The sequence below is a fragment of the Petaurus breviceps genome, unplaced genomic scaffold, assembly GCF_028583685.1.
Source record: "Petaurus breviceps papuanus isolate PSGF00001 unplaced genomic scaffold, PetGlider_PUasm1.0 64, whole genome shotgun sequence".
Taxonomy (NCBI): Eukaryota; Metazoa; Chordata; class Mammalia; order Diprotodontia; family Petauridae; genus Petaurus; species Petaurus breviceps.
In genome coordinates this window covers 7,542,105-7,566,178 of record NW_027186428.1, presented here as the reverse complement: position 1 = coordinate 7,566,178, position 24,074 = coordinate 7,542,105, and the positions used below count along the sequence as shown (strand labels likewise).

General features: G+C 40.7%; 1 protein-coding gene and 1 long non-coding RNA gene across 2 annotated transcripts in view; one reads left to right on the top strand and one right to left on the bottom strand.

Annotated features, from left to right (window-relative positions):
• Positions 1-23,498, top strand: part of SLC22A5 (solute carrier family 22 member 5) — a 64,413-nt gene extending 40,915 nt beyond the window's left edge. Inside the window, exons 3-10 of the mRNA XM_069103865.1 lie at positions 2,012-2,166; positions 3,533-3,704; positions 5,329-5,455; positions 10,297-10,397; positions 16,637-16,851; positions 18,456-18,638; positions 20,956-21,091; positions 22,077-23,498. Of these exons, the coding sequence (XP_068959966.1) occupies positions 2,012-2,166; positions 3,533-3,704; positions 5,329-5,455; positions 10,297-10,397; positions 16,637-16,851; positions 18,456-18,638; positions 20,956-21,091; positions 22,077-22,176 (1,189 nt within the window). The 3' untranslated portion in view covers positions 22,177-23,498. The remainder of the gene's footprint in view (positions 1-2,011; positions 2,167-3,532; positions 3,705-5,328; positions 5,456-10,296; positions 10,398-16,636; positions 16,852-18,455; positions 18,639-20,955; positions 21,092-22,076) is intronic.
• LOC138173779 (uncharacterized) lies at positions 2,112-5,382 on the bottom strand. The gene is made up of 2 exons (XR_011171518.1): positions 5,275-5,382; positions 2,112-3,439 (listed from the first exon to the last, which is right to left on the bottom strand). It is a non-coding gene; the product is annotated as an uncharacterized lncRNA (long non-coding RNA).
• Positions 23,499-24,074: the final 576 nt, after the last annotated feature.

The following is a 24,074-nucleotide window of genomic DNA, read 5'->3' as shown; positions in this document are numbered from 1 at the left end:
GATGTTTAGTTGGAACACATGGGGGTGATTTGAATAGGTAAGTAGGAACCAGACTAGAAGGTTTTAAATGCCAAGCTAAGGACTTTGCATTTTACCTTGAAGTCAGATTGCCACTGAAGATTTTTGAGCAGGGGATTGACAAATTCAGGCCTTTGCCTCGGGAAGATTATTCAGCAACTGCAGAGAGGATGGATTAGAGAGGGAGAGACTTGAAGCAGAGAGAAGGATTAGGAGGCTATTGCAAATTAGTCCAGGTAAGGGATGACAAGGACATGAACCAGAATAATGGCTGTGTGAGTAGAGGGCTGGATATAAAATGATTTCTTCCCCAAGTTCTGCACTTCTAGTAAAGGAGCTAAGTAACTCTGCTGATGCTCCCTAATCTGCCCTTTCTTCAATCTCATTAAATCCCATAACCTGCTCCTTTGCTCTACTTCAGACACACACGGAAGTGGTCACACCCTGTATTGCTGTTACCCCAAAGCATTTTACTTCTTCAGTCAAAAACTCTGACATTCTTCTACCTGAACATACAGAACATCCTATCATTTCATCTCTCCCTAGGCCTTAACTCTCCTAAACCTATCCTTTTTCCTCATTGTAGTGTCAGATCCCTCTGCCGTTCAGTACTTTCTCAGGCTATTACCCTGGCTGAACCTTCACTTTTTTCCTTCCCATTCTTGACCCTCTGGTTAACCAGTTCAACTTCATACTTTTATCAACTCTAAAATCCCTTGTCCCTTTGTCTTATGGCCATTTTCCCCTTACCAAATACTATTTCTCAATGATTTCCATCATCTATCTCTTCTATTTCAACTTACATGAACCAAACTGGTTGAAGTCCCATATATAAATTCATGTCATCCAACTTTAACTGGACCCTCACTGTAGCATGGTAATCTTTTTAGTCCTCCTTGACTGATCCCCTAATCTCATTCCCCACAAAAGTTTTTTTGAAACAGCTGGTGGCACAATGGCTGGGGCACTGGGTCTGGAGGCAGGATAATCTGATTTCAAATCTGGACTCAGGTACTAGCAATGTGACCCTGAGCAAGTCACTTAGCCTTGCTTTGCCTCAGTTTCCTTAACTGTAAAATGGGTATAGTAAATAGCACCTTCTTCAAAGGGTTATTATGAGGATCAAATGAGATCATGTTTATAAAAGCATTCAGCACAGTTATTTTACGTATGCATTTTCCCTTCCTAAACCTCTCCTCAAGCCTCCTATATTTCCTCCCTCTCTCTCTCTTTCTCTCTCTCTCTCTCTCACACACACACACTGGTTGAAAAAATTGAATCTCTTTACTGTGAAGCCTTCTTCTCTCCTTTTCATCTCAAAACTCCTTGACATCATTCCCTGCTCTCTCCTCCTTTGCCTCCAAGACATACCCTTCAGCATGTGCCCTTGATCTTATCCTCCATTCTTCCCAGCAGATTGAAACCTCAGTCATACCCCATCTCTCTAATATTCAGTCTCTCCCTATCTCTTCGTTTAACCAGTGATATAGAGGAAGGCATATCGGTTTTTTACATGATGCAAAACTATCAGGGACAGATTGCTAACATGCTGGATGACAAGAGACAAGATCTACAAGATCTCAGTAGGCCAGATCAATGGACAAATCAAATATGATGATTTTTCATATCTTACACTTGGATTTGAAAATTCAACAATAGAGAAAAAGAATGTGGTTAGATAACAGTTACACACAAAAAAAACCCTCCAGGTTTTAGTGCACTGTAAGCAATCTCAGGATGGGTTAGCAGTGTGAAATAGCAGCCCAGAAAGCTAAGGTGACCTCAGGCCGAGCACAGGATCCTTCTCATCTGTCCATTAGCAGAGAGCAGTAAAACCAGACACCTGGCTGGCATTTCTGCTTCCAAGTCCTGCTTTCCCATGGCTTTAAGGAAGGGCTTCATTCCCATAGAACAAGTCTCTACTTCCTTTCAGTAGGTGTGTTATTCTCACGATGTTATTCCCTTATCAGTGTACTTTCTCTCTTTCTCTAAGGTTTGGCCGGAAGAATGTTCTCTTTGTGACGATGGGGATGCAGACAGGTTTTAGTTTTCTACAAGTCTTCTCAACAAGCTATGAGATGTTCTCAGTGCTGTTTGTCCTTGTGGGCATGGGACAGATCTCTAACTATGTGGCTGCTTTTGTTCTTGGTATGACATCTCAGCTGAACTGAGTACCTGTTGTTTGTCTCATCCACATCCCATTCTTTATATTTCCTGTGTTCCCTGGTGTTCCTCACCCATAGACTCATTCCCAACTAGGAGGCTTGAGTGGATCCTATTTACAAATAGGAAAACTCAGTCAATAAATGTTTATTTAGTGTCTTCTATGTGCCAGGCACTGTGCTCAGTGCTGGGGAGAAAAGGCAAAATAGAAGCCATTAATTATTTTGTCCAAGATGAGCTAATGGAAGAGCCAAAATTAGAGTTGTTTTCTAATCCTCTGAGCCCTGCTATTGCCTCGATCTCAAAAGCAACTGGATGTGTGCATTTTTTTTTCTTGTTGGACCTTTTAAATCAGAGATATAGTAAAAACCTAGCCAGTAAAGCAGTTTTCACCAATTCTTGGTGAAAACTATAGTTTGATCTTTGAGACTGCATGAACTAATGGCGCTGTTGTCCAAGCAGAAGGTTGTGATCAATGAACTTATCAAGACAGAAATTGTTCCCTCCCAGAGAAAAGCAAAAACTACTTAAAAGAAAATGTAGGAAAGGGGTTTTATTAATATGGGTTTATAATTCCTATCCAACTATTTAATTAAAATTCTAAGCAAGGTCAGAGGAGACCAATCAGATACACAGAGAGGCCTTTGCTTTCTGGTATATTATCTGTCTAGAAAACCAGAAATTGCTGAAGCCAGATCTTCTTTCCTCTGCAGGATTTTTGTCCCCTGGACCTCTGGCTCCAGGGTCACTGGCCTGTGGGTTCCTTTGGGGTTTTTTTTTTCAATGTTTTCTTTTTTTCCTTTTTTTTTTCTTTATTAATTTGCTGGTTTACTTTGAGTTTACAAGATTCAGTTCCCTGATTCTTTGAGTTTCAAATTTTCTCCCCCACCCAGGTGGTTCCTTTGTTTTGTACAGTTTTAAAGGAATTATTTTCTCCTCAGATTTAAACAACAGTCTTCCCTCTTGTTTTAATTTAATTATCCCTACCCCACCCTCCAACCTCCCCTATGGACCTTTTTTAGTAACTTTCTCTTTCATTGGAATTTAATATCAACTACTAAGAAACACATGCTTACGTAACATCATTAGGACTTGACTTTGTGTTATTACCTTTGTTCCATTCTCTTCAGGGGAAAGTGAGGGAACATATGAGTGGGCCAGCGGTGGACTTGTGCCACTCTTCTGGAATTGTTAATCCAGTTCCTGCCTCATCCTCTACCTTTGGGTTTATTAGCCAGTCTGAAATACTTTGAAGTCTCTGAAATGAAAACAATATCACACTATTACTATAAACAGTCAATAAGCCAAGTTACAATGCTAATGTATGTCCCTCTTTTTTTTTTATTTAAAGGAACAGAAATTCTGGGCAAATCAATTCGAATAATATTCTCTACTTTGGGAGTTTGCATATTTTATGCAATTGGCTACATGTTCCTGCCATTGGTTGCTTATTTCATTCGAGAATGGAGGATGTTACTGCTGGCTCTAACTCTGCCAGGGTTGCTGTGCTTTCCGCTGTGGTGGTGAGTATGACTTCATTCACAGAGAGACCACTGTAGCTGATTGAATTTGACCATAAAGCTACCCGTGTTTCCCCAATAATAAGACACTGTCTTATTAATTTTTTTGGACAGAAAAACACCAGAGGGCTTATTTTCAGGGGAGGGCTTATTTTAATGAACATTGACAGCAATTTTAATAAACATGTAAATGTGAACAAAAAAATGTACCTTTATTCAATAAGCAAATCACTGGGGAAGAACAGGATGATGCACTCACTGCTGCAGCTCTGATTGGATGCAGCTTGGAGCGCGGCGTGCATTTCACGGTGGGGGGGCACAGTACATACAGAGGGTACCATAATGTAGCGTGTAGCGCAGGGGATCACCTTCACTACAGTAGCAATCTCAATAGGGCTTATTTTGGGGGGAGGGCTTATTTTAGAGGAACCTTACACAGTAAGGGGAGGGCTTATTTTCGGGATAGGTCTTATTATCGGGGAAACACGGTAGTATGCTCTGTAGTTTGGTTCTAAAAAGAGAGGAGAAGAAAACAATTTGGTTACTTCCTAATCAAAGCTTCCAAGAACAGGAAGCCAATTGAATTTTCAAGTTTTTTTGAAAGAGGTTATTTCTCAGTCTGACAAAAAAGAAGTAATTCAACAAATTAGTGTATAAGCCTGTGCTTGGAGCTAGAGTCACAAAAGGAGAAAACATAGTCTCCTGCCTGTAGGAATTCTCATTCTGTTCAGGGAGAAAAAATGCTTGGCATATAATATTAAGTGCTGAATTTTGTGGTTAAAACTCTTTCAGTGCTAAATATGTGAGGCCTTCTGAGAAGTGAGATCACTAAAAGCTAAGAGTAATCAGAGAAGACTTCTTGGAAGATGTGGGACTTAGTCTAGGCCCTAAAGGACTGATAGAATTTGGGTATTCTGAGGGAGGAGGATGTTCTAAGTAAGAACAGGATTAATATAAAAGCATGAATGTGGGAATAGTATGCTGTGTGGAAAGTCCAATGAGAAGACCAATCTAACTAGTACCCATAGTTAGGGCAATGGGAAATCATATTTGATAGGGTAGGCATCGAACTTTAAAGTGTATGTCGTAGGAACTGGGGAACTGATTTAATGATCTTGGTTTTCAGGGGGTTTGGAAAGATTAGCCTGCCTGCAGTATGCAGGAAGGCAATTGAACCTGGACTGGAATAATGACTAAGGAAGAGGGAAAAATGTTCGAGAAATATGTTTAAATTTCTCATTCAGGTTCAAAAGAATTTTGACCACACCACAAGCCCATTCTTGCCACATATCTTGTTGCATTTAATTAGCCTTGTTGACACACGGCCTAAAAAAATACACCCCATCTCCTCCAATTGTCCACAAGATGGAGACATTGTTACAGGGGAAGAGGGCCAAGTAACCAAACAACCTTTGTGTTCGGGTTTTATACTGGTCTGATCTACCTCGGAACTTAGAATATTCATTCATGTTTGTTTTTCTGAATACGGATTTTAGGGTTTGTTCTCTAACCTTGTCCATCAGGATACCAGTGTCACAGTCTGTTTTCCTTATAGCATCTTGGTAGTGCTTACCCATAATTGTCATGCAGTGTAGATTTAGCATGTTTGTAAAATTTGTTGCTGCAGGGTTATTCCTGAGTCGCCCAGATGGCTCCTGTCTCAGGGAAGATTGAAAGAGGCAGAGGTCATCATCCAGAAGGCTGCAAAAATCAATGGAATTGTTGGACCATCAGTAATATTTGACCCTATGGAGGTAAGTGGTGAGAAAGATATGACAAATTAGTCGTGCATTTGCATCAGCCTGAGACCATCTATTTCTAGGTGTGGTACATGCCAACAAAAGAGTATTCTCTGTCCTTAGCAGCAGGATGAGGGTAGTTTCGGAGAAAGGAGCCTCTGGTGTCAATGGATGGCAGTTTCTTGATCTTCAGGATAAATTAAGGCTTTGCTGGCAAAACTAGAGATCAAACCTTCATCTGTATTTACCTGTTGGAAAAGCAGATACTGTTCGAGCACAAATTCTAAAAAAAAAAAAAAAATTTAAATGTTTATTTTATGCAGAGTTAAGTCAGGGGAGAAGGAGCTACCAGTTAAACTTCCATCCTTATGGATTGGTTTTATTATTTTTTTTCTCAAAGCAGGAAACTGAGCTTCCTGGAAAACAGTCATTATTTATTAGATTATTGATAATGACCCTTTACTGGTAATAAATATTAGATATTTAACATTAGCGTTTTGCATAGTTTTTATCTTTTTAAATTCCTTACTGCTTCAAAGGAGCTAATTGAGGCAGTGGATAGAAAGTTGAACTTGCAGTCATTAAGACTTGCGTTCAAATTAGTCCTGTGACCCAGGCAAGTCATTTAACTGTGTTGAAGCTTCAGTTTCCTCATCTATAAAATGGAGGTAATAATAGTACTTACCTCATAGGGTTATTGTGTGGATCAAATGAAAGATTATATGTAAACCTCCACTCCTAACTCTCTGGCCTTTCTCTTTCATGCCCCTTCAATCCCCATTTTCCCCACTCCCCACATTTTCAGCTTTATTTATCGTCTTCTCCTTTAAGAATATAAACTCCTTGTGGGCAGGTACTGTTTGCTTGTCTTTGTATCTTCAGTATTAAATGCTTGTTGACTTAAAAAGTGCTTTAAAAACAAAGTGATATGTAAATGTAGGGATTATTATTTCAGGGACTTGTCAGAGAGATATAATTTTTAAAAATATATAAACTAAAAAGAACCAGTTTGGAATTTGAGTTTGTAGATAGGAGAGTCTCCTTGTTGCCTGTGGGCATCATCTCATAGGTAAAAGTGGACAGTTTGCTATGTGTGTTTGAACCCTGAAATCTGTGACTGCTAGAACCTGTTCCTTCCTGGAGCCTCGTCGAAGACTCTTTACTTTGTTCTCCCAGTTTTGGGGCCCAAAGCTGTAGCAGGGCTACGCTGCCCCTTGGTCCTACCATCAACCAGAAAAGGCTAGGTGTGTTTGTTGCCAAGCTATGGCCTGGCTGTACCTTTGGCAGGTTCCCAGGAGCATGGATTTGAGAAACCAGGAATGCAGAATAAGTCCTGGGAATTCTTCAGGGAAACAGTCATCTTTGTGCTCTAGCTTCCAGCGCCAGCGGCAGAGAGGTGAAGGACACCATGGTTAGATATTCTCATCTTCACCACATTCAGAAGTCAGGACTACTACAATTCTTAAAGGGCCCAAGGGGAAAACGCCCTCCATTTCAAGCAGGAGCTCTGACAAGTTCCTTAAACCCAGAGGTTCATAGATTTTCTGCTAGGAGGGACTTTAGAAGGTGACCTAGGATTTCAGAGCACTCAGGGGCTTCTACCTACCTACCAGTCTTTTCACAAACAGTTCCCAGAACACCATGTCCCATCCCCCACCTCCTCTTATAATACTCTAGTTTATGTCTTCCCCCTTTCCTTTGCTCCCTGGAGAGGGCCCACAGCTAAATACTTCCTGACCCTTTAGCCTAGATATCCTGGCGCTGCAATAGGAGGGAGGCTTGGAAACACTCACTGATAGCCCCTGATAAATGGAAGAGGAAGGAAGCCCAGTCACAGAAATATGTTCAACCAAGGTTCACATTGGGTGAACCAGAATGTTTGGAGAAAAATTGAGACTACCATCTATCCCCCTTCAATAGAAGACTGTTTTGAAGAAAAGAGACTATTTCAGTGATTCCCATTAAGTCACAAACTGACCTTTTATTGAACTGCTAACTTAGGGAAAAATCCACCACTCTAAACCAGGTTTACTTAAGAAGAAACATCAGAATGTTTGGACATGAGCTTGATTAATGGCTAAGGCTGCACCAAGTTTGACAGGAAGTGACTCTGGGTGAAGCTTGGGTCAGTTCTCCAGTTTTTCTTTCCAAATTCTCTTTTCCCTAGGACCAGTTCTGTAAACATACAGTGTGAGAACAAATAACAGAAATGCTTCCAAGAAAACAGACTGGTTTGGGTTCAGTTCAAACATTTATTGAGCACCTACCATATCCAAGGCCTAGGATGGATGCTAATAAGGAAAATGGCTTGTTTGTTGTCATCCTTTATTTTTGAAAAGGACCAGTGACATCACAGAATGATATCTTGACTTGGTTGTGAATTGGATTTAAGTGAGACAAAGCTGTGCACTCTCCTCCAGAGGCATCAAAATCCAGTGGCAAGATGAATGTTAAGGTGACTGGGGATGGCCCGGGATGTAATGGGTGACCTTGGCCTTTCTAAATTAAGGGCTTTCCTAAGTCTCAGTTTGTCTGAGGCAACACACATTTAGTGATTAAGGGCTAGGTAAGAATTGAGACCCAAAAATGACCTAATTAACCATTACAAAAATATCTATCTGGGAAGGGAAGACCCTCAAGTTTCTGCCCACAACAGAAAGCAATTGCTATTTACACTCATTCTAACCCATCAAAACCTAAAGGCTTGGGCCTATTATTGTCCATTCAGCAAAAGCCAGAGTGATTTGGGTTTAAAGATGAGGGTGAAAAAAAGAAGAGAGTGTAAAAGATGGCTTAAAGTTTAAGATTTGAAAAACCCAGCTAACTAAGGTCTTGGCAGCTGTTCCCATCACTTCCTGGCAAATAAGAGTGAGAAGAAATGGAAGCAGTATCAAGTTTTATATTCTTGGGCTCAAAGATCTCTGTAGACTGCAACTGCAGTCATGAAATTAAAAGATGCTTACTCCTTGGAAAGAAAGCTATGGAAAATCAGGACAACATACTGAAAAGCAGAAACATCATCTTGCCAACAAAGGTCTGTATAGTCAAAGGAATGGTTTTTCCAGTAGCAATGTATGTCTGTGAGAGTTGGATTGTAAGGAAAGCTGAGTAGTCCAGAATCAACGCTTTCAGATTGTGGTGCTGGAGAAGACATTTTTAGAGTCCCTTGGACAACAAGGAGATCAAATCAGTCAGTACTTAAAGAAATTAATTCAAACTATTTGCTGGAAGGTCAAAAACTGAAACTGAAGCTTGAATACTTTGGCAACATAATAAGAAGAAGGCACTCATTGGAAAAGACCCTGATGTTGGGAAAGATTTAAAGCAAAAGGAGAAGAGAATGGCAAAGGATAAGATGGATAGATAGTATCATGGAAACAACAAACATGAACTTGGACAGACTTCAGAGACAGTGGAGGATAGGGCCTGGAGTGCTATGGTCCATGGGGTCACAAACTGTTGTACAAGACTGAACAACCACAAGTAGTTCCCATGTGAAACACAATGGGCTTTTTTAAAGCCTGTTTTTTCAGAGCTATATTTCAAGAAATCATAAATGAAAACTGAACAGGGCAAAAAGTAAATTATTCTCCTTTTTGGGAGAAAAAAATAATAAATAAAAATTAATTGTTAATGGTTTGTTTAGCTCAGACACAGAGGAGTGGCCAGCCCTCCCCAAAGATCACAGTCTCTGATGCAGATGTCTTATGGCCCTCATCTGTCAAATGATGACCTCAGATGTCCCTTACAGCTCTCATAGCCTGAAGATTTAAAGATGCTATGATTCTATTTAGCCTGCACTGTGAATCCTTTCAAAGCAGTCAAGGAAATGAGCTGTCAGTTTGTGTTCTTGCTCTGGCTTCATGCCCAACAGGGAATGATTCAGTTCAACAAACTTTTAAGTGTTGTTGTTGAGTCGTTTCAATCATTTCAACTTCTCCATGACCCCATTTGGGGTTTTCTTGGCAAAGATACTGGAGTAGTTTGCTACTTCCTTCTCCAACTCATTTTACAGATGAGGAACTGATGCAAACAGGGCTAAGTGACTTGCCCAGGGTCACACAACTAGTAAGTGTCCGAAATCAAATTTCAACTCAGGTCATCATGACTTCAGGCCTGGCACTGCACCACCTAGCCTATGGCAAATCATTGTTCTAACACTAAGAGAAAGATAGCATTAAGGTAAGACAGCCCTTGCCCTCATAGAGCTTGTATTATAGTTTGGCAGGAAAATATAAAGCAAAGAAAATAATACATAAAAGCATCATGTATAAACAAAATGGTGGATAAGACTGGAGGAGGGGTTATTACTAAAGGGATCAGAGAAAGCCTTATTTGAGTTGGACTTTTAAAGGGTGGGTAGGAATTCAATAAAGGTGGGGGAATGAGGAGGACAGAGGAAAAAGAAGGAAGGGGCCATTCTAGGCATAGTACTTAAGGTAGGAAAGCTCAGGGATTACATGGGGGGGGGTTAATGAACAAGCCCAGTTTTACTGTAACATAGAGTACATGAAGGGGAGTAATGCAAGATAAATTAGAAAGTCAAGGTGGCAGCGTGAATGTTATGAATTGTTATGAATTGGCCTTATGAATGACAGTTATGAATGACCTTAAATTCTAAGCTAAGGAGTAACTGGCCATCTTAACATGGTGGTGCAACTTCATAAAAATTTTAGGTAGGAAACTTGCCTCCAGTTTTTCTGCTGCTAAGGTCTAGGAAGCTCTTCAGAAGACTGGAATCCTTAAGGGAAAAAAAAAAGCCTCGTATTATGAAAAGCATTTGGAACCCTGTCCTTTGAAGTCATGCTTGTCTTCTGGCTGAAGTCTCTTCCCTCACTACCCTGTCTTTCCTACAGATGCAAGACCTGAATTCCCGGACGCAGAAGTCCCATGGTATTTTGGACCTACTTCGAACCCGGAACATCCGGGTTGTCACCATCATGTCTATAATTCTGTGGTGAGTAAGTGTGGTCTCAGTGCTACCAGAATAGCACTAGTGGCTGGGTTATCACACTTTAAAATCCTGATTACTTAGAAAAAAAAAAAAGCAGATGGAGATCAAACCAGTAATGTAAATTCAAAGAAAATATCAGGTGAAGACATGCAATGTTAAAAGATGCAACATTGTGGAAAGCCTATCTGTTAAACATAACTGTACCACCAAGAATTTGGATCTATGCTGGTTGGTGCATATATGATTTAGAATTGATATTGTCTATGGTACCTTTTAATAAAATGTAGCTTCCCTGATTATTTCTTTTAATTAGGTTTATTTTTGCTTTTGCTTTGTCTGAGATCGTGATTGCTCTCTGCCTTTTTTGCTTCAGATAAAGCATAGTAAATTCTGCTCCAGCTTCTTAATTTAACTCTGTTTATGTCTTTCTGTTTCAAGTATATTTCTTATAAACTATATATTGTTAGATTCTGGTTTCTGATCCATTCTGCTATCTGTTTTATGTGTGAGTTCATCCCATTCACATTCACAGTTATGATTACTGTGTATTTTCCTCCATCCTATTCTGTTCTATTTATTTTTCTCTTTTTTTACCCTCTCTCTTCCTCAAAAGTATGTTTTGCTTCTGACTACTGCCTCCCTTAATCCTCCCTCCTTCTTATCACCCCTTGCCTTTTTTTAAAATTTTATTTCCTTCTTCCCTTTTGGGTAAGATGAATTTCTGCACCCAATTGTGTGTATATCTATATTCTTCCCATCTTGTACCAGTTCAGATGAGAGTAGGAGTCAAGTGTTGCCCACCACCGTTCGCCATTTTCCTCTCCATTTTGTAAACTTTTCCTTGCATGCCTCTTTTATGAGATAATTTTTTTTTACCATTCTTCCTCTCTCTTCAATGTTCTCCCATTGCATCCCTTTTTTCTACCTTTCTGTTCTTTTGAGATCATTCCAACATAATAGATTTACATACATACCCTCTAAGTACACTCCTAACTGCCCCAATGATAATAAAGTTCTCAGGAGTTACAAGTATCACTCTTCCATATAGAAATATAAACTGTTTAACCTTGTTATGTTTCTTATAATTTCTCACTCATGTCTTCCTTGAGTCTTGTGTTTAAATGTCAGATTTTCTGTTCAGGTCTGGCCTTTTCATTAGGAATACTTTAAGTCCACTATTTTACTAAATACCCATTTTCTCCCTTGTGGTCAGTTTTGGTGGGTATATTATTTTTGGTTGTAGTCCTAGCTCCTTTGCCTTCCAGAATATCATTCTAAGCCCTCTATTAATTTAACATGGTAGCTGCTAAATCTTGTATAAACTTGACTGTGGCTCTACAGTTTTTGAATAATTTCTTTCTGGCTGATTTCAGTATTTTTTCCTTTACCTGAGAGCTCTGGATTTTGGCTATAATATTCCTGGGAGTTTTCATTTTAGGATTTCTTTCAGGAGGTAACTTGTGAATTTGTGCAGTTTCTACTTTGCCCTCTGGTTCTAAGATATTCAAACAGTTGTACTTTATAATTTCTTGAAATATGATGTCTAGACTTTTTTTTATCATGGCTTTCAGGTAGTTCAGCAATTCTTAAATTGTCTTTTCTCAGTCAGTTTTCCAGGTCAGTTGTTTTTCCTATAAGATATTTAACATTTTCTTTTATTTTTTCAGTCTCTCAACTTTGTTTTATTGTTTCTTGATGTCTTATGGATTCCTTAGCTTTCACTTCACCAATTCTAAGTAGTTATTTTCTTCAGCAAGCTTTTCTATCTCTTTTTTCATTTGACCAGTTTTAATTTTTAAGTAGCTATTTTTTTCAGTATTTTCTGTGCCTCTTACCAAGCTGTTGATTTCTCTTTTCATAATTTGCTTGCATCTCTCATTCCTTTTCCCAGTTTTCTCTCTACCACTCTTTGATTTTTAAAATCATTTTTGCTTTTTTTAAACATCTCTTTCTTTAGCTTTTCCTAGGAATTTTTGTTGGATTTGTTCTGATTTGCTTTTTTTTTCCTTTGAGGCTTTGCCCATAGATGATTTCAGGTCATTGTCTTCTGAGTTTGAGTCTTCAGTTTCCCTGTCAGCATAGTAGCTTTTTATGGTCAGGTTCTGTTGGTGTTTGCTCATTTTTCCAGCCTTCTTGACTTTGGATTTTATGTTATATTGGGCTCTGTTCACCTTGAGACAGGGTTTGGGGTGGGGGGGAAGCAGGTAGTTAAAATGACTGGCCTGAGCTTCTTTTATGTTCTTTTTTTCTTTGGCAACTAGGCCCAAGGGTCTTATAGTTTTCAGTGCTTTCAATGTGGTACGATCAGGGAAAGGTCAGGTTATTGTCCTCAGGTCCTTATACAGGTGCTCCCTACAACTGCTTTTACTCCACCCTGGAACTGTGACCCAGAAATACATACTGTGTGATAAGAGGGATAGATGATGAGTGACAAAGCTGCCATTCCTGCTCCCTATGCCAGTGCAGGGGTCCCCTGGGATATCTTTCTGAATAAATGTTCAGTCTCCTTACCATGCCAAGGTGTTGGGCTACTCCCCACTACTGCTGCCACTGACGTAGCCAGTTGCTGTCATTACCATTGGTGCCACTTCTGCTGCATCATGCTCCTGGCCAGCCCCCACCCAAGTGTCCACTGACCTCTCCTGATTTCCTAAGCTTCCCTGGGCTGGAAAAATGACTTACTGTGACTTTTAATTGGCTTTCTTGTTCAGAATTTGGTTTGGAACATTTTGTTGTTGTTGTGGAGGACAAGTGTTAGGAAAGCTTGGCAAAAATGTGGGATTCGCTCTGTTATCTTGACTCCACCTCCCAAATGCCTCTGTCCACAAAGCTCTCTAATATTCATAGTGGGAGACAAGAACAGTAAAGGTAAAATGATTCCCCCTGAGAACCAGAACTGAAGAAACATAAACACAGTGAAGAGAAGTGACCAGAAGTGCCAGGTTACCCCAAATCCCAAGGCAGGTACAGAGCCGAGTTCCTCTTAGTTTACAGATTCCAAAATAGGATTCTGCCTCAACTTCATCTAGATAATGGTTATGAGAGTATAAATTTGAGAATTTGAGAATTCCTTTCTCCTAACCTTCTTGACTTCAGAAAGTAGTGGATGTGGCGGTACCATATCCTCAGCACTGGGGGTGGGGTGGCAATCAGTGGAAACAGTGACTATTTCAGAAGATGGAGGCAGGAGAGACTCTCTTCTCTGAGATGGCTAGGAAAGGACTATACGGAGGCAGGGGAACAAATTGGACTATCTCCTTAAGTCTGTTCTATTCAGAGGGTTTAAGACCAAGTTCCTGAGGAGGACAAGGTCTATCAGCTTTTTTAAATCACTCTCTGTAGTACATAGGGCCATGGACACGGAAGTTATTAAGAGAGACTGTTAAATAATAGTAATGGTAAGGATGAACCTTATCTCCAGTTCCTTGTTAAATTTTTTGATCAGTTGTGTCTAACTCTTTGTAACCCCATTGGGAGTTTTCTTGGCAAAGATGCTGGAGTGGTTTGCCATTTTCTTCTCCAGCTCATTTTACAGATGAGAATACTGAGGCAGATGGGCTTAAGTGACTTGCCCAGGGTCACACAGCTAGTAAGTGTCTGCGGCTAGATTTTAACTCGGGAAGATGAGTCTTCCTGGGTCCAGGCCTGGCACTTTATCCACTGTGCCATCTAGTTGCCCCTTATTATATACCCTTTTATATATATAATACAACATGTTTAGAAGTATCTAGGTGATGGGAAAAGAAAGATCCTAATGCACTCAACCACAAGGTCTTCATCATTATTGACAAAACTTCTTATGGCAAGACCAAGGAACTTTAGCAACCAAACAATCTTTGGTACCTTAGGTATAAAGGGGGAAATATTGTTGAAGACTTTCAAGCAAATCCTATATACCCAAGGTGGGAAAAGTCACCAAGGTGAAGGGCTCTCCCCTGCCTCTAAGGAAGAGGTGTAGTGGCCAGAGTACTGGACTTGGATCGAAAAGACAGGCACAAATCCTGCCTCAGAAAGAGGCAGACAGACACTGAATCATGGCATGTGTGCTTTGTGGAACTACTGTAAGAGAAAATCTAAGCATGTCAAGTTAGGGATTGCGGGTGTCTGTGAGTCATTCATTTCTAAGGAATAGCACAGGCTTCTTTAATAGCAGCATCTCATACAAGATACAGCAAGGATCCCAGCCACCCTGGGAACTTCCAGGCTACAATGAATCACTCAGTGGTTCCCTACAATTCTTCTCGTTTCACTGAGATTTCTAGGTGCTGAAGAATACTTTTTAAAAGTACATGCGTGGGGGGGTTTCAACATGCAAAACAACTCCAAAAGTCCTGCCTAGGATACAGTTAGCCTCAGATCACACCCTGACTCAGCACAGCCTCACTCCCAAACTGTAAGTGCTGGTCACTTGTTACCATGAACTAAACAACTCCAGTGTGCAGGGCTCAACCTGTGAATGGGAAGAGTGATCTGCAGCCAATGAAGGTAGAATATTTCTTTCCAGTTAACCTTGGGGTTTGCAGTCCAGCAGCTCTCCTGAGACTTGGTGTGAGTGAGAGTGCATGTGTGAGAGTGGGACTGAGGGCATTCCCTTTATCCTGTGTTTCGGTGCTCCTGTACAGAATATCACTATTCAGAGGCCATGATTTAATTAAAATAAAATTTTAAAATGAACCTCCCAGTGAGATTCTCCATCTGAATGGCAAATTTCTGAGTTAACTGTAATCTGTGCAAGGGAAAATAATTGTGTAAAAGGTTGGAGGTTGGGAGGGGCCACAGAAGAGATCAGAATGACTATATGTAAGAGAGGTCCCAGGTGGGGGGGAGAGGGAGAGTGCTGGTGGTTCTGACAGGGGCTGCTCCAGTATTTTGGAGGCTTTAATTCTAGTGAAGGCAAATCATTCTGATGATAACTGCCATTTATATAGATCTTCAAGGTTTTAAGAGTGTTTAACATAGATTCTCTTATTTGATCTTCAGTCAGTGAACATTCATGAAGTGTCCCAGGCACTGTCCTAAGCATAGGTTACAAAGAAAGTCAAAACACTATCTGTGCTCTCAAGGAGCTTACAGTCTGAAGGGGGAGGGGGAAAGACAACATGTAAAGAAACGAGCTATATATAAGGTGAAAAGGAAGTCTTCAGCAGAGGGAAGGTGCAAAAATTGAGAGATCAAAAAAGGCTTTTTAGAAGGTGAGATTTTGTTGGGACTTGAAGGAAGCCAGGGATGCCAGGAGGCCGAGATGAAGAGGGAGAGCTTTCAAGTTTGGCTACAAAGAGAGGCAGGGTCTTGTATGTGGCACAAGGAGGCCAGTCACTGTATCAGAGAGTAGGGAATAGGGTTGGGGTAGGGAGGAGAAGATAGAAGAATTCAGAAAAGGAAGGGCCCTGCCCACAGAGAGCTGACTGTTAACCCTTCAGATTTTTTCTTGGTGGCTGCACTCAAGGGGTCTGTCAGTACCTTTGTCCTCTTTCATCTGACCTGGTTCTATAGCTAGCTCACTGTGTGACCTGGATCACTTCATATCTCTGGGCCTCAGTTTCCTCAACTGTGAAGTGGAAGGGTTGGAGTAGGTGAATTCTGAAGTCACTTCCAGCTCTAACCTTCCATGATTCTCATATCAACTTCTCATCAATTTTCATCCCATTCATTGGATCTGATATTTCTTCCCTCATAATACTTAATTATTCTCCAGGGTGTTTTTGCTTCCTTAAATTGTTTTAACATTCATTATAAATCTGCCCTGATAAAATATCCCTTTGCATTTTTCTCTAGTGGGCAGAGGATTCAGGGCCACCTCCCTCCTCCATGTGTCTAGTCTGTGGTTTTCTGAGATGAATGGCAGAGTGCTTTTGTGTATCATGTGGGGGGAGGAGGGAGGTGGACAATGAGGCACATTGGAAATTATTCCCTTTCTTTTACAAGCATTGGCAATACTTCATTTCTGTACTAAAGCATCTAAAGGTGGTGTGAAGCCATATGTTTGCAGTGGTACCTGTTCCTAGCTAGATAAAGTTTGTAGCTTCTTCCTCAGCAAGTTTACTCAGGGAGTTTTTTTTTTTTTAAAGCAGCAATAGATCAGTGGACTGCAATCTTCTATCCTCTACTTTTGCTTCTTGCAATAATTAAATCGCAAAAGATTCCCTTACGTAAGAATCACAGGCTGGCCACAGGTATTAAATGGGGTGAGGAATGGTCTTTCCAGCTTTGCTTTTCCCTTAACTATCACCATTTCTTAACAGGATGACCATATCAGTGGGCTACTTTGGTCTTTCACTTGACACTCCAAACTTACATGGGGATAACTACGTGAACTGCTTCCTCTCTGGTGTGATCGAGGTCCCTGCATACGTTATTGCTTGGCTACTGTTACAGAACCTGCCCCGGCGTTATTCCATGTCAGCTGCCCTTTTCCTGGGTGGCAGTGTTCTTCTCTTCATACAACTAGTGCCCCCAGGTGAGGGCCTTGTGGGTCATGCTTTGTTTTTTCTCTCTACACCCTTATAGGTGAATGACTAGTATAGGAAATAAAATCAAGTGTCAACTTCTATTTGATGTAACATTACTGCCTGAGGACCATGGAAATGCAATTCTCTGTAAGACTGGGGTATTATTTTAAGCCAGGATTCAGAAGGCCCTTTAATTTTGTCCCAGCCCTGAGTGGGTAAGAAATATTCTAGGACAATTTGGCATTGCTTTCTCTCCAGAAGAGAAAGGAGGGCTATTCCTGTTCCATTTTCCCCACCATGAGCCCTATGCTTAATGAGCCCAATCACTGTTAAAAACCCTTTTTTCTTACAGACATTGACACTGCCTTGATTGTGGCCAACACATCTGACTCTCGGGTGAGAAATATTTCTTGGTAGAGAGAAAGAAAAACTTGCAAAGTAGGAATTATTTCCTACTATCCCTATAACCATCCTGATACCACAGGCAGGAACCAGATGTCCCAGATCATCATATTCCCATCCTGTCCTGTATTGAACTGCAGTATCATTTCCCAGTGTTAAGGAAGCCACAGAAACATAGGAATTGAGGACAAAACCTGACACCAGGTACCCTTGCGTGAGTAGCCTTTCCTAGTCCCATATTTTTGGGACAGAGCCCTGACCTGATCCAGGACCTAAGAGAGCTTCATTTACTCAGGCCAAGCTCTGGCCGCAGTTCGCTCAAAGTGACAGAAGACATGATTAGCAGAAACAGCTCAAAATAGAAATATTACTAAACTACTCACAGGCTCCAGTACCACCAGAATCTACCAAAAATCTGCCAACAGATCATTTATAACAGGGAAAGTGTTAAGCTACATAGAGGTGCTGATGTGAGGAGGCATCCTTAAAGAGCTTCTGGAGATGCTAACTCAGAGGAGGCATTGACATGTTACTGTTGGGTTATCTTCATTTCTGTATTAAACGGGTTAAATATCCTAAGGAACAATGGGATGGATCTGAAGACATCTGCCTTGGGAAGTACAGGGTGGGGTAAATGAAGAAAATGAACTCCCATCTGGGGAGCATTCCCTGCCTCCAGCAGCTAAAAATGCATCAAAATAAATCCCAGTGGCTGCAGCACAGGGCTCAGTGGCCATACTTCAGAAGCAAAATCACAGTGGGTATGTTTGGAAACCAGGTTTAATAACTATCGAGTATAGGTCATTATAGAGTCAAATATAACAACCATTAGGTTATTATAGGGCCAAAAAAATTGGTTCTTAAAAGGACCTCTGCAGTATATTCTTTCAGTATATAGGCTGAAGCTCTCAGTTTCTTGGTGATACTCTTCTGATGGTGGTCAGCACATGCTGACCATGTATACTAGGGTTTCCAGGGGGATTTCACACACACACTGGGCTAGAATCAGGATCTTGGGCACAACTCTTCCTTTACACTAGGAAGTTATATAAACTCACAAAGAAATGGAGAGGTCTTCACTGCAGAAGGAAGGAATCTTCAGGCAAGGAGGATCAGAACTTTAGAAATGATCAGAGTGATGTGGCAGGCAGGGCATTTGCTCTGAACCTCACTGAAAGGTGGTCTCCCTGTCCTTGCTTTGTCTCCCCAGACTTGTACCTCTTGTCGAATGCCTTGGTGATGATCGGGAAGTTTGGGATCACCTGTGCTTTCGCCATGGTGTACGTGTACACAGCTGAGCTCTATGCCACGGTGGTCAGGAACATGGGTGTGGGAGCCAGTTCCATGGCATCACGACTGGGCAGCATCTTGTCTCCTTACTTTGTTTACCTCGGTGAGTCACTATGGACAGTGTGCAGCCTGAACAAAAGGGATATACCAGTCATATTCCTAGCTAACATGGCAGTTTAGCATAAGATTGGAACAAACTGACTTGACTTTAGCTGACAAGCATAGTCTCTATGAAGTTGTTCTGTGAAAAGCTAAGTATAAGGCCACCTGAGGTGGCCACTTAAATTCTGTTCAGAGGTAAAAAAGATGATCTCCAAGGACCCTTCCAGCTCCCCTGTTTATGATTCTATCATATGGTGTCTCTGGGTTATCAAAAAGCATAACTCATGAGTTAGTGGTAAAAATGTATGTGTGCTGATTGTGGTGACAGTACTTACTTTTCTTTCTTTTTTCAAATAGTATTTTATTTTTTTCCCCAATTAAATGTCAAGACAATTTTTAGCATTCACTTTTTCAAGATTTTGAGTTCCAAATCTTTCTCTCTTCCTCCCCTCCCTTCTTCCTAAAATGATAGGCAATTTGATATGTTATACATGTGCTATCATGTAAAATATATTTCCATATTAGTCACAGTTGTGAAAGAAGAAACAGATCAAAAGGAAGAAAACCATGAAAAAAATAAAGTAAGTGAAAAAAGTCTGCTTTGATCTGCATTCGGAGTCCATCAGTCCTTATCTGGATGTGGATAGCATTTTCCATTATGAGTCCTTTGTGCTTGTCTTGGATCGTGTCACTAAGAAGAGCTGAGTCATTCATAGTTGGTCATCATACAGTGTTGTTGATACTGTGTACAGTGTTTTCCTGGTTCTGCTCATGTCACTTTGCATCAATTCATATAAGTCTTTCCAGGTTTTTCTGAAATCTATCTGTTCATCATTTCTTATAGCACAGTAGTATTCCATTATATTCATATACCACAACTTGTTCAGCCATTCCCCAACTGATGGGCATCCCCTCAATTTCTAATATTTTGCCACCATGAAAAGGGCTGATACACATATATTTTTGCATATGCAGGTCCTTTTCCCTTTCCTCTCTTTAGGATACAGATCTAGTAGTGGTATGGCTGGATCAAAGGGTATGCACAGTTTGGTTGCCCTTTGGGCATAGTTCCAAATTGCTCTCCAGAATGGCAGGATCAGTTTACAACTCCACTAACAGTGCATTAGTGTACCCAATTTTACAAATCCTCTCCAACATTTATCATTTGCCTTTTTTGTCGCATTAGCCATTCTGATGGGTATAAGGTAGTACCTCGGAGTTGTTTTAATTTTTATTTCTTTAATCAAATTAGGACACTTCATCATATGACTATGGATAACTTTGATTTCTTCATCCAAAAACTGCCTGTTCATATCCTTTGACCATTTATCAATTGGGAAATGGCTTGTATTCTTATAAATTTGATTAAGTTCTCCATATAGTTGAGAAATTAGACCTTTATGAGAGACACTGGCTGTAAAGAGGTACTTACTTTTCAAATGAGAAAACAACCAAGGGCTATAAAAACTCACATGGGATTATTTATCATTTTTGCCTTAGCTACTTCCATTTGCATTTCTCCCACAGAAGTATTTGTTTGAGATCCTGAGAATGAAGGAGCTATATAAAAATGCATGTGTTTATTAGGTTCATAGAGCTAGTACATATCCAAACCAGAACTGGGACTCCTCCCTCCTGACTTCAAATTCAGAGCTTTTATCACTTGGCTACTTTTCTTAATCTGATGATCTTATTGTGGCCTTTGTTTGCTCTGGAGTAGAGAAGTATTACTTCCCAGCCAGGGATAGCCCACTTACCCAGCCATGATCCTTGTCTTTGGAACTAGAGTGGGTGCCCTTGAGCATTGGGCAGTCTTTTGTGCACAGCCTGTGTGACTCCAACAAGTGGAAACTCACCTCCTTTAGCAAAAAGGTACATAGACAGACTAGGGCCTATCTGTGGAACTGGTCTAGTCAGGTTATTTCTGACTATGAGCTGATGCAATGGCTGTCTTGGAAGTATGACACTAGGAAACATGCAGAAACAACACCAAGTGTTTTGGCCCTCAGTGACATCCTTGATTAGCTGCAAGAGGCTACTATCCTCAGTCCACTGGCCTTTACTTCTGGTAAACAAGTGCGCTGTTTGGGCAATGCTGGGCTAATAGGCAAATCTGTCCTGAATATTGTATTGTGGGAGGTGGTGAGGAAAAGCAAGGATGGCATCGGGGGGGGGGGGGAAGATGGGAAGAAGAGAGGATTGAAAGGCTACCCTAGTAAGTACTAGGACCCAATGACATGACCAGATGACAGTGCACCCAGGTCATGGTGCATTGAAGGCCAGTCCCAACATAATCACCCAGATCTTTTGTGTTCTAGGTGCCTATGACCGGTTCCTGCCCTACATCCTCATGGGGAGCCTAACTGTACTGACAGCCATCCTTACCTTATTCCTCCCAGAGAGCTTTGGGATCCCTCTCCCAGATACCATTGATCAGATGCTGAGGGTCAAAGGGTAAGGAAAGCTCTTTTCTAAGATGCTATAATAATATTTCTTCTTGATTCATTTAGCCCTCACAGTTGGCATATTCCCTGATTGTTCCATTCAGACACGTAAGCACTCAGGGCACGCTGTGACAGATTTGTATGTAGTGTAACAAGAATAGTTTATTTCCTTGGAGAAGCCCAAAGTAAAATAGGAAAGCCCAACAAATTCTCCATGCAGTGCCTTTTAGGGGAAAGCAGGCTAAGTGATCTTGCTATCAGTCAGTAAACATTTATTAAGGACCTGCTACATGTAAGGCATTGTACTAAGCACTGGGTCTACAAAAAAAAAGTCAAAACACATTCACTGCCCTCAAAGTGCTCAAAGTCCAGTGGAGGAGACAACATGCAAACAACTATCTACAAACTCTCTGTGTGTGTGTGTGTGTGTGTGTGTGTGTGTGTGTGTGTGTACACACACAGGATAAATGGGAGATAAACAGAGGAAAGGTATTAGAATTCAGGGGGATCAGGAGAGGTTTCCTTTAGAAGGTGGGATTTTATTGGGGATTCAAAGAATGCCAGGAGGTGAATATGAGGATAGAGAGCATTCCAGGCACGAGGGACAGCCAGTGAAAAAGCCTAGAAATGATTTCTGAATGAAAGCGTTGAGAAGAGTAGGGATGTGGGGCTAGGGGAGGGGGGAATAATCTAGCCTTTGGTCTGTTAAACCCTTCGGGTGTTCCCAGTATATGTCCTCCTGTCTGATCCTGCCCAGCACTGTCTCTGTTACATGTCTCCACGGAAACAAGAGCCTTAGTATATTGCAAACAACGGGAAGAACAATCATGAGATTTCTAGAATATAGTTTTTCCTTTTCCCTTGGTGAAGTTCTACCCTTTTTAAAATACTTTATAATATATATTTTTAAATCTCTGATTAGAATAGATATATCTATGATTGAGGATGGCTTTCCACATTTCTTACTAAATTTCATTTGTCATTTTTTTTAATAGAATAAAATACAGACAAACTCCCAGCAGCAGCAACAGTGACCCAAGGATATTAAAAGAAGGTGAAGAGAGACACATAGTTCTTAAAACCACAGCCCTTTAGTGAAGCCTGTATTCAGTAAGAGGCTGAAGAAGACTTTCCTGCAAGCGCTTATGAGAACACTAAGTGTCCTGCAGTAGTAAATGTCCTGGTATTTATTACATTGAAACCATTCCCCCTTTGTTGAATAGGCACATAGACACTATCCTTAAGAGAAATCAAGACTAGGTTGCTTTCAGTACCATAATGAACTTGGCTTCTCATAAGTAGTCCAATAACTACTAGAATTAATGGGTATTTGAAGTGGATATGGGGATGACATACTAAATTCACAGAGTAATTTGAGATTCTCTGAAAAAGACCACTAATAAAATTGAATGTTTATTTTTTTTTTCCTTCCTTCATTTGCTGGGGGATGGCAATTTTGATTGTCTTATTTTCCTATCTTCCCTAGGAATGCTTAAACAGACTTGTTTTCCTGGGGCTAAAGAAAGGATGGGGGCTGGAAAAACCTGAATGTAGTTAGGCTGACGTAGAATGTCAGCTTCCATGCAGTAATTTGCTAGCAGAATTTCTCTGATCACTCAGCACAGCTCCTGGGTGATCAAAGGGTTGGGCTTACCCAGGACCACATAACAAATGACCGCTCTGTACTGCTTCCATTGTTCGATATGCCAGACTTTCAATGTCGCTCCGAGTGTTATTGTTGCTGTTGTTGTTTTCCTAGGAGTTTGAAGGGAACACAGAATTAGGGAATGTGTGGGGGAGACTTAGGGAGAGAAAATAGGTTCACATCTGTTCTCCCAAAGCCTTGAGATTTTTCTGGCAGAATTTAGAAGGGAAGGGCTCTTCATTTGCCCTTCAAATTATACTTGGAAAAGGGTGTTGACTGGTCCTTAAGTTTTTTGCCATCTGTGCCTAGCCGCAGATAAACTGGATGCGAGTGATTTGCTAGGAGCCAGTACTACTAGTACTTGTGAAGATGCCAAAAGTGACGACATGGGGTGCTTTCCTTTTCTGATCTCTATCTTGGAAAAAATGACTAAGACCATTGATGTGATTTGAGTTTCTCCTGTTAGATTGTGGGTGTGAGTGTATCTGCTCACCCAAGTAGCAGAGGTACTTACTTAATCCATATGACAGCCATAGTTGGAACTTGATGCGGCATGTGGAGGGTAGTAAGCTTTTTATTTGCCTTTTTTTCCCCTTGATTCTGTTGCCATGGTACTATTGAAGCATATTCTTCACCTGGTCAAAAGTGCATTTTTTTTTGTGAAAACTACTGTGATGTTTTAGGGATATTAAAAAAAACTTTAATAAACAATTTTTTTAATGATAGCTCTCTATAACCTTTACTTCTATTAAAGTCATTGATTTATTTATCACTCTACTGCCTGGTTTATCAAAGTGCTAAAAGACATCATCTATTATCATCTAGTCTAGCTTTGTATAAAGTCAGCCTGGCTAATTTGATGATTAAGGTAAATGGATTAGATCTCCTTGTGGGTCAAATAACTTCATTCTATTCATCAGCCATATATTGGTACCCTAACCCCCCACCAAACCTGGTTACACCACTTAGACCTCTCTCACAGACTGACCTCTCTATAACCCAGCCCACAGATGCATCCTCCCAAGCCCAGCCTGACTCAGAGATGGTCTCAGCAGTGCCAGGTTAGAGAGTGTGCCGAGGTCAGTGTCACCCATCCTCACTGCTGCAGAAATCACTCTGAGGTACTCAAAGGTCCTCTGTTCTACCCATAGGATATAATACAATATCCTGAGCACAATATCTAAGGGTGTTGGCAAACTGATTCCTACCTCCTTTTCCAACCTTATTAATACTACTCCCTTTCACATTCAGTACTGTTGTTCCAGCCAAAATGAAATGCTAGCTATTCTCCAGTCTCCCCCTTTCTAACTACTTTTCTATGTATTCACTATCTCCCATATCAAAGTGG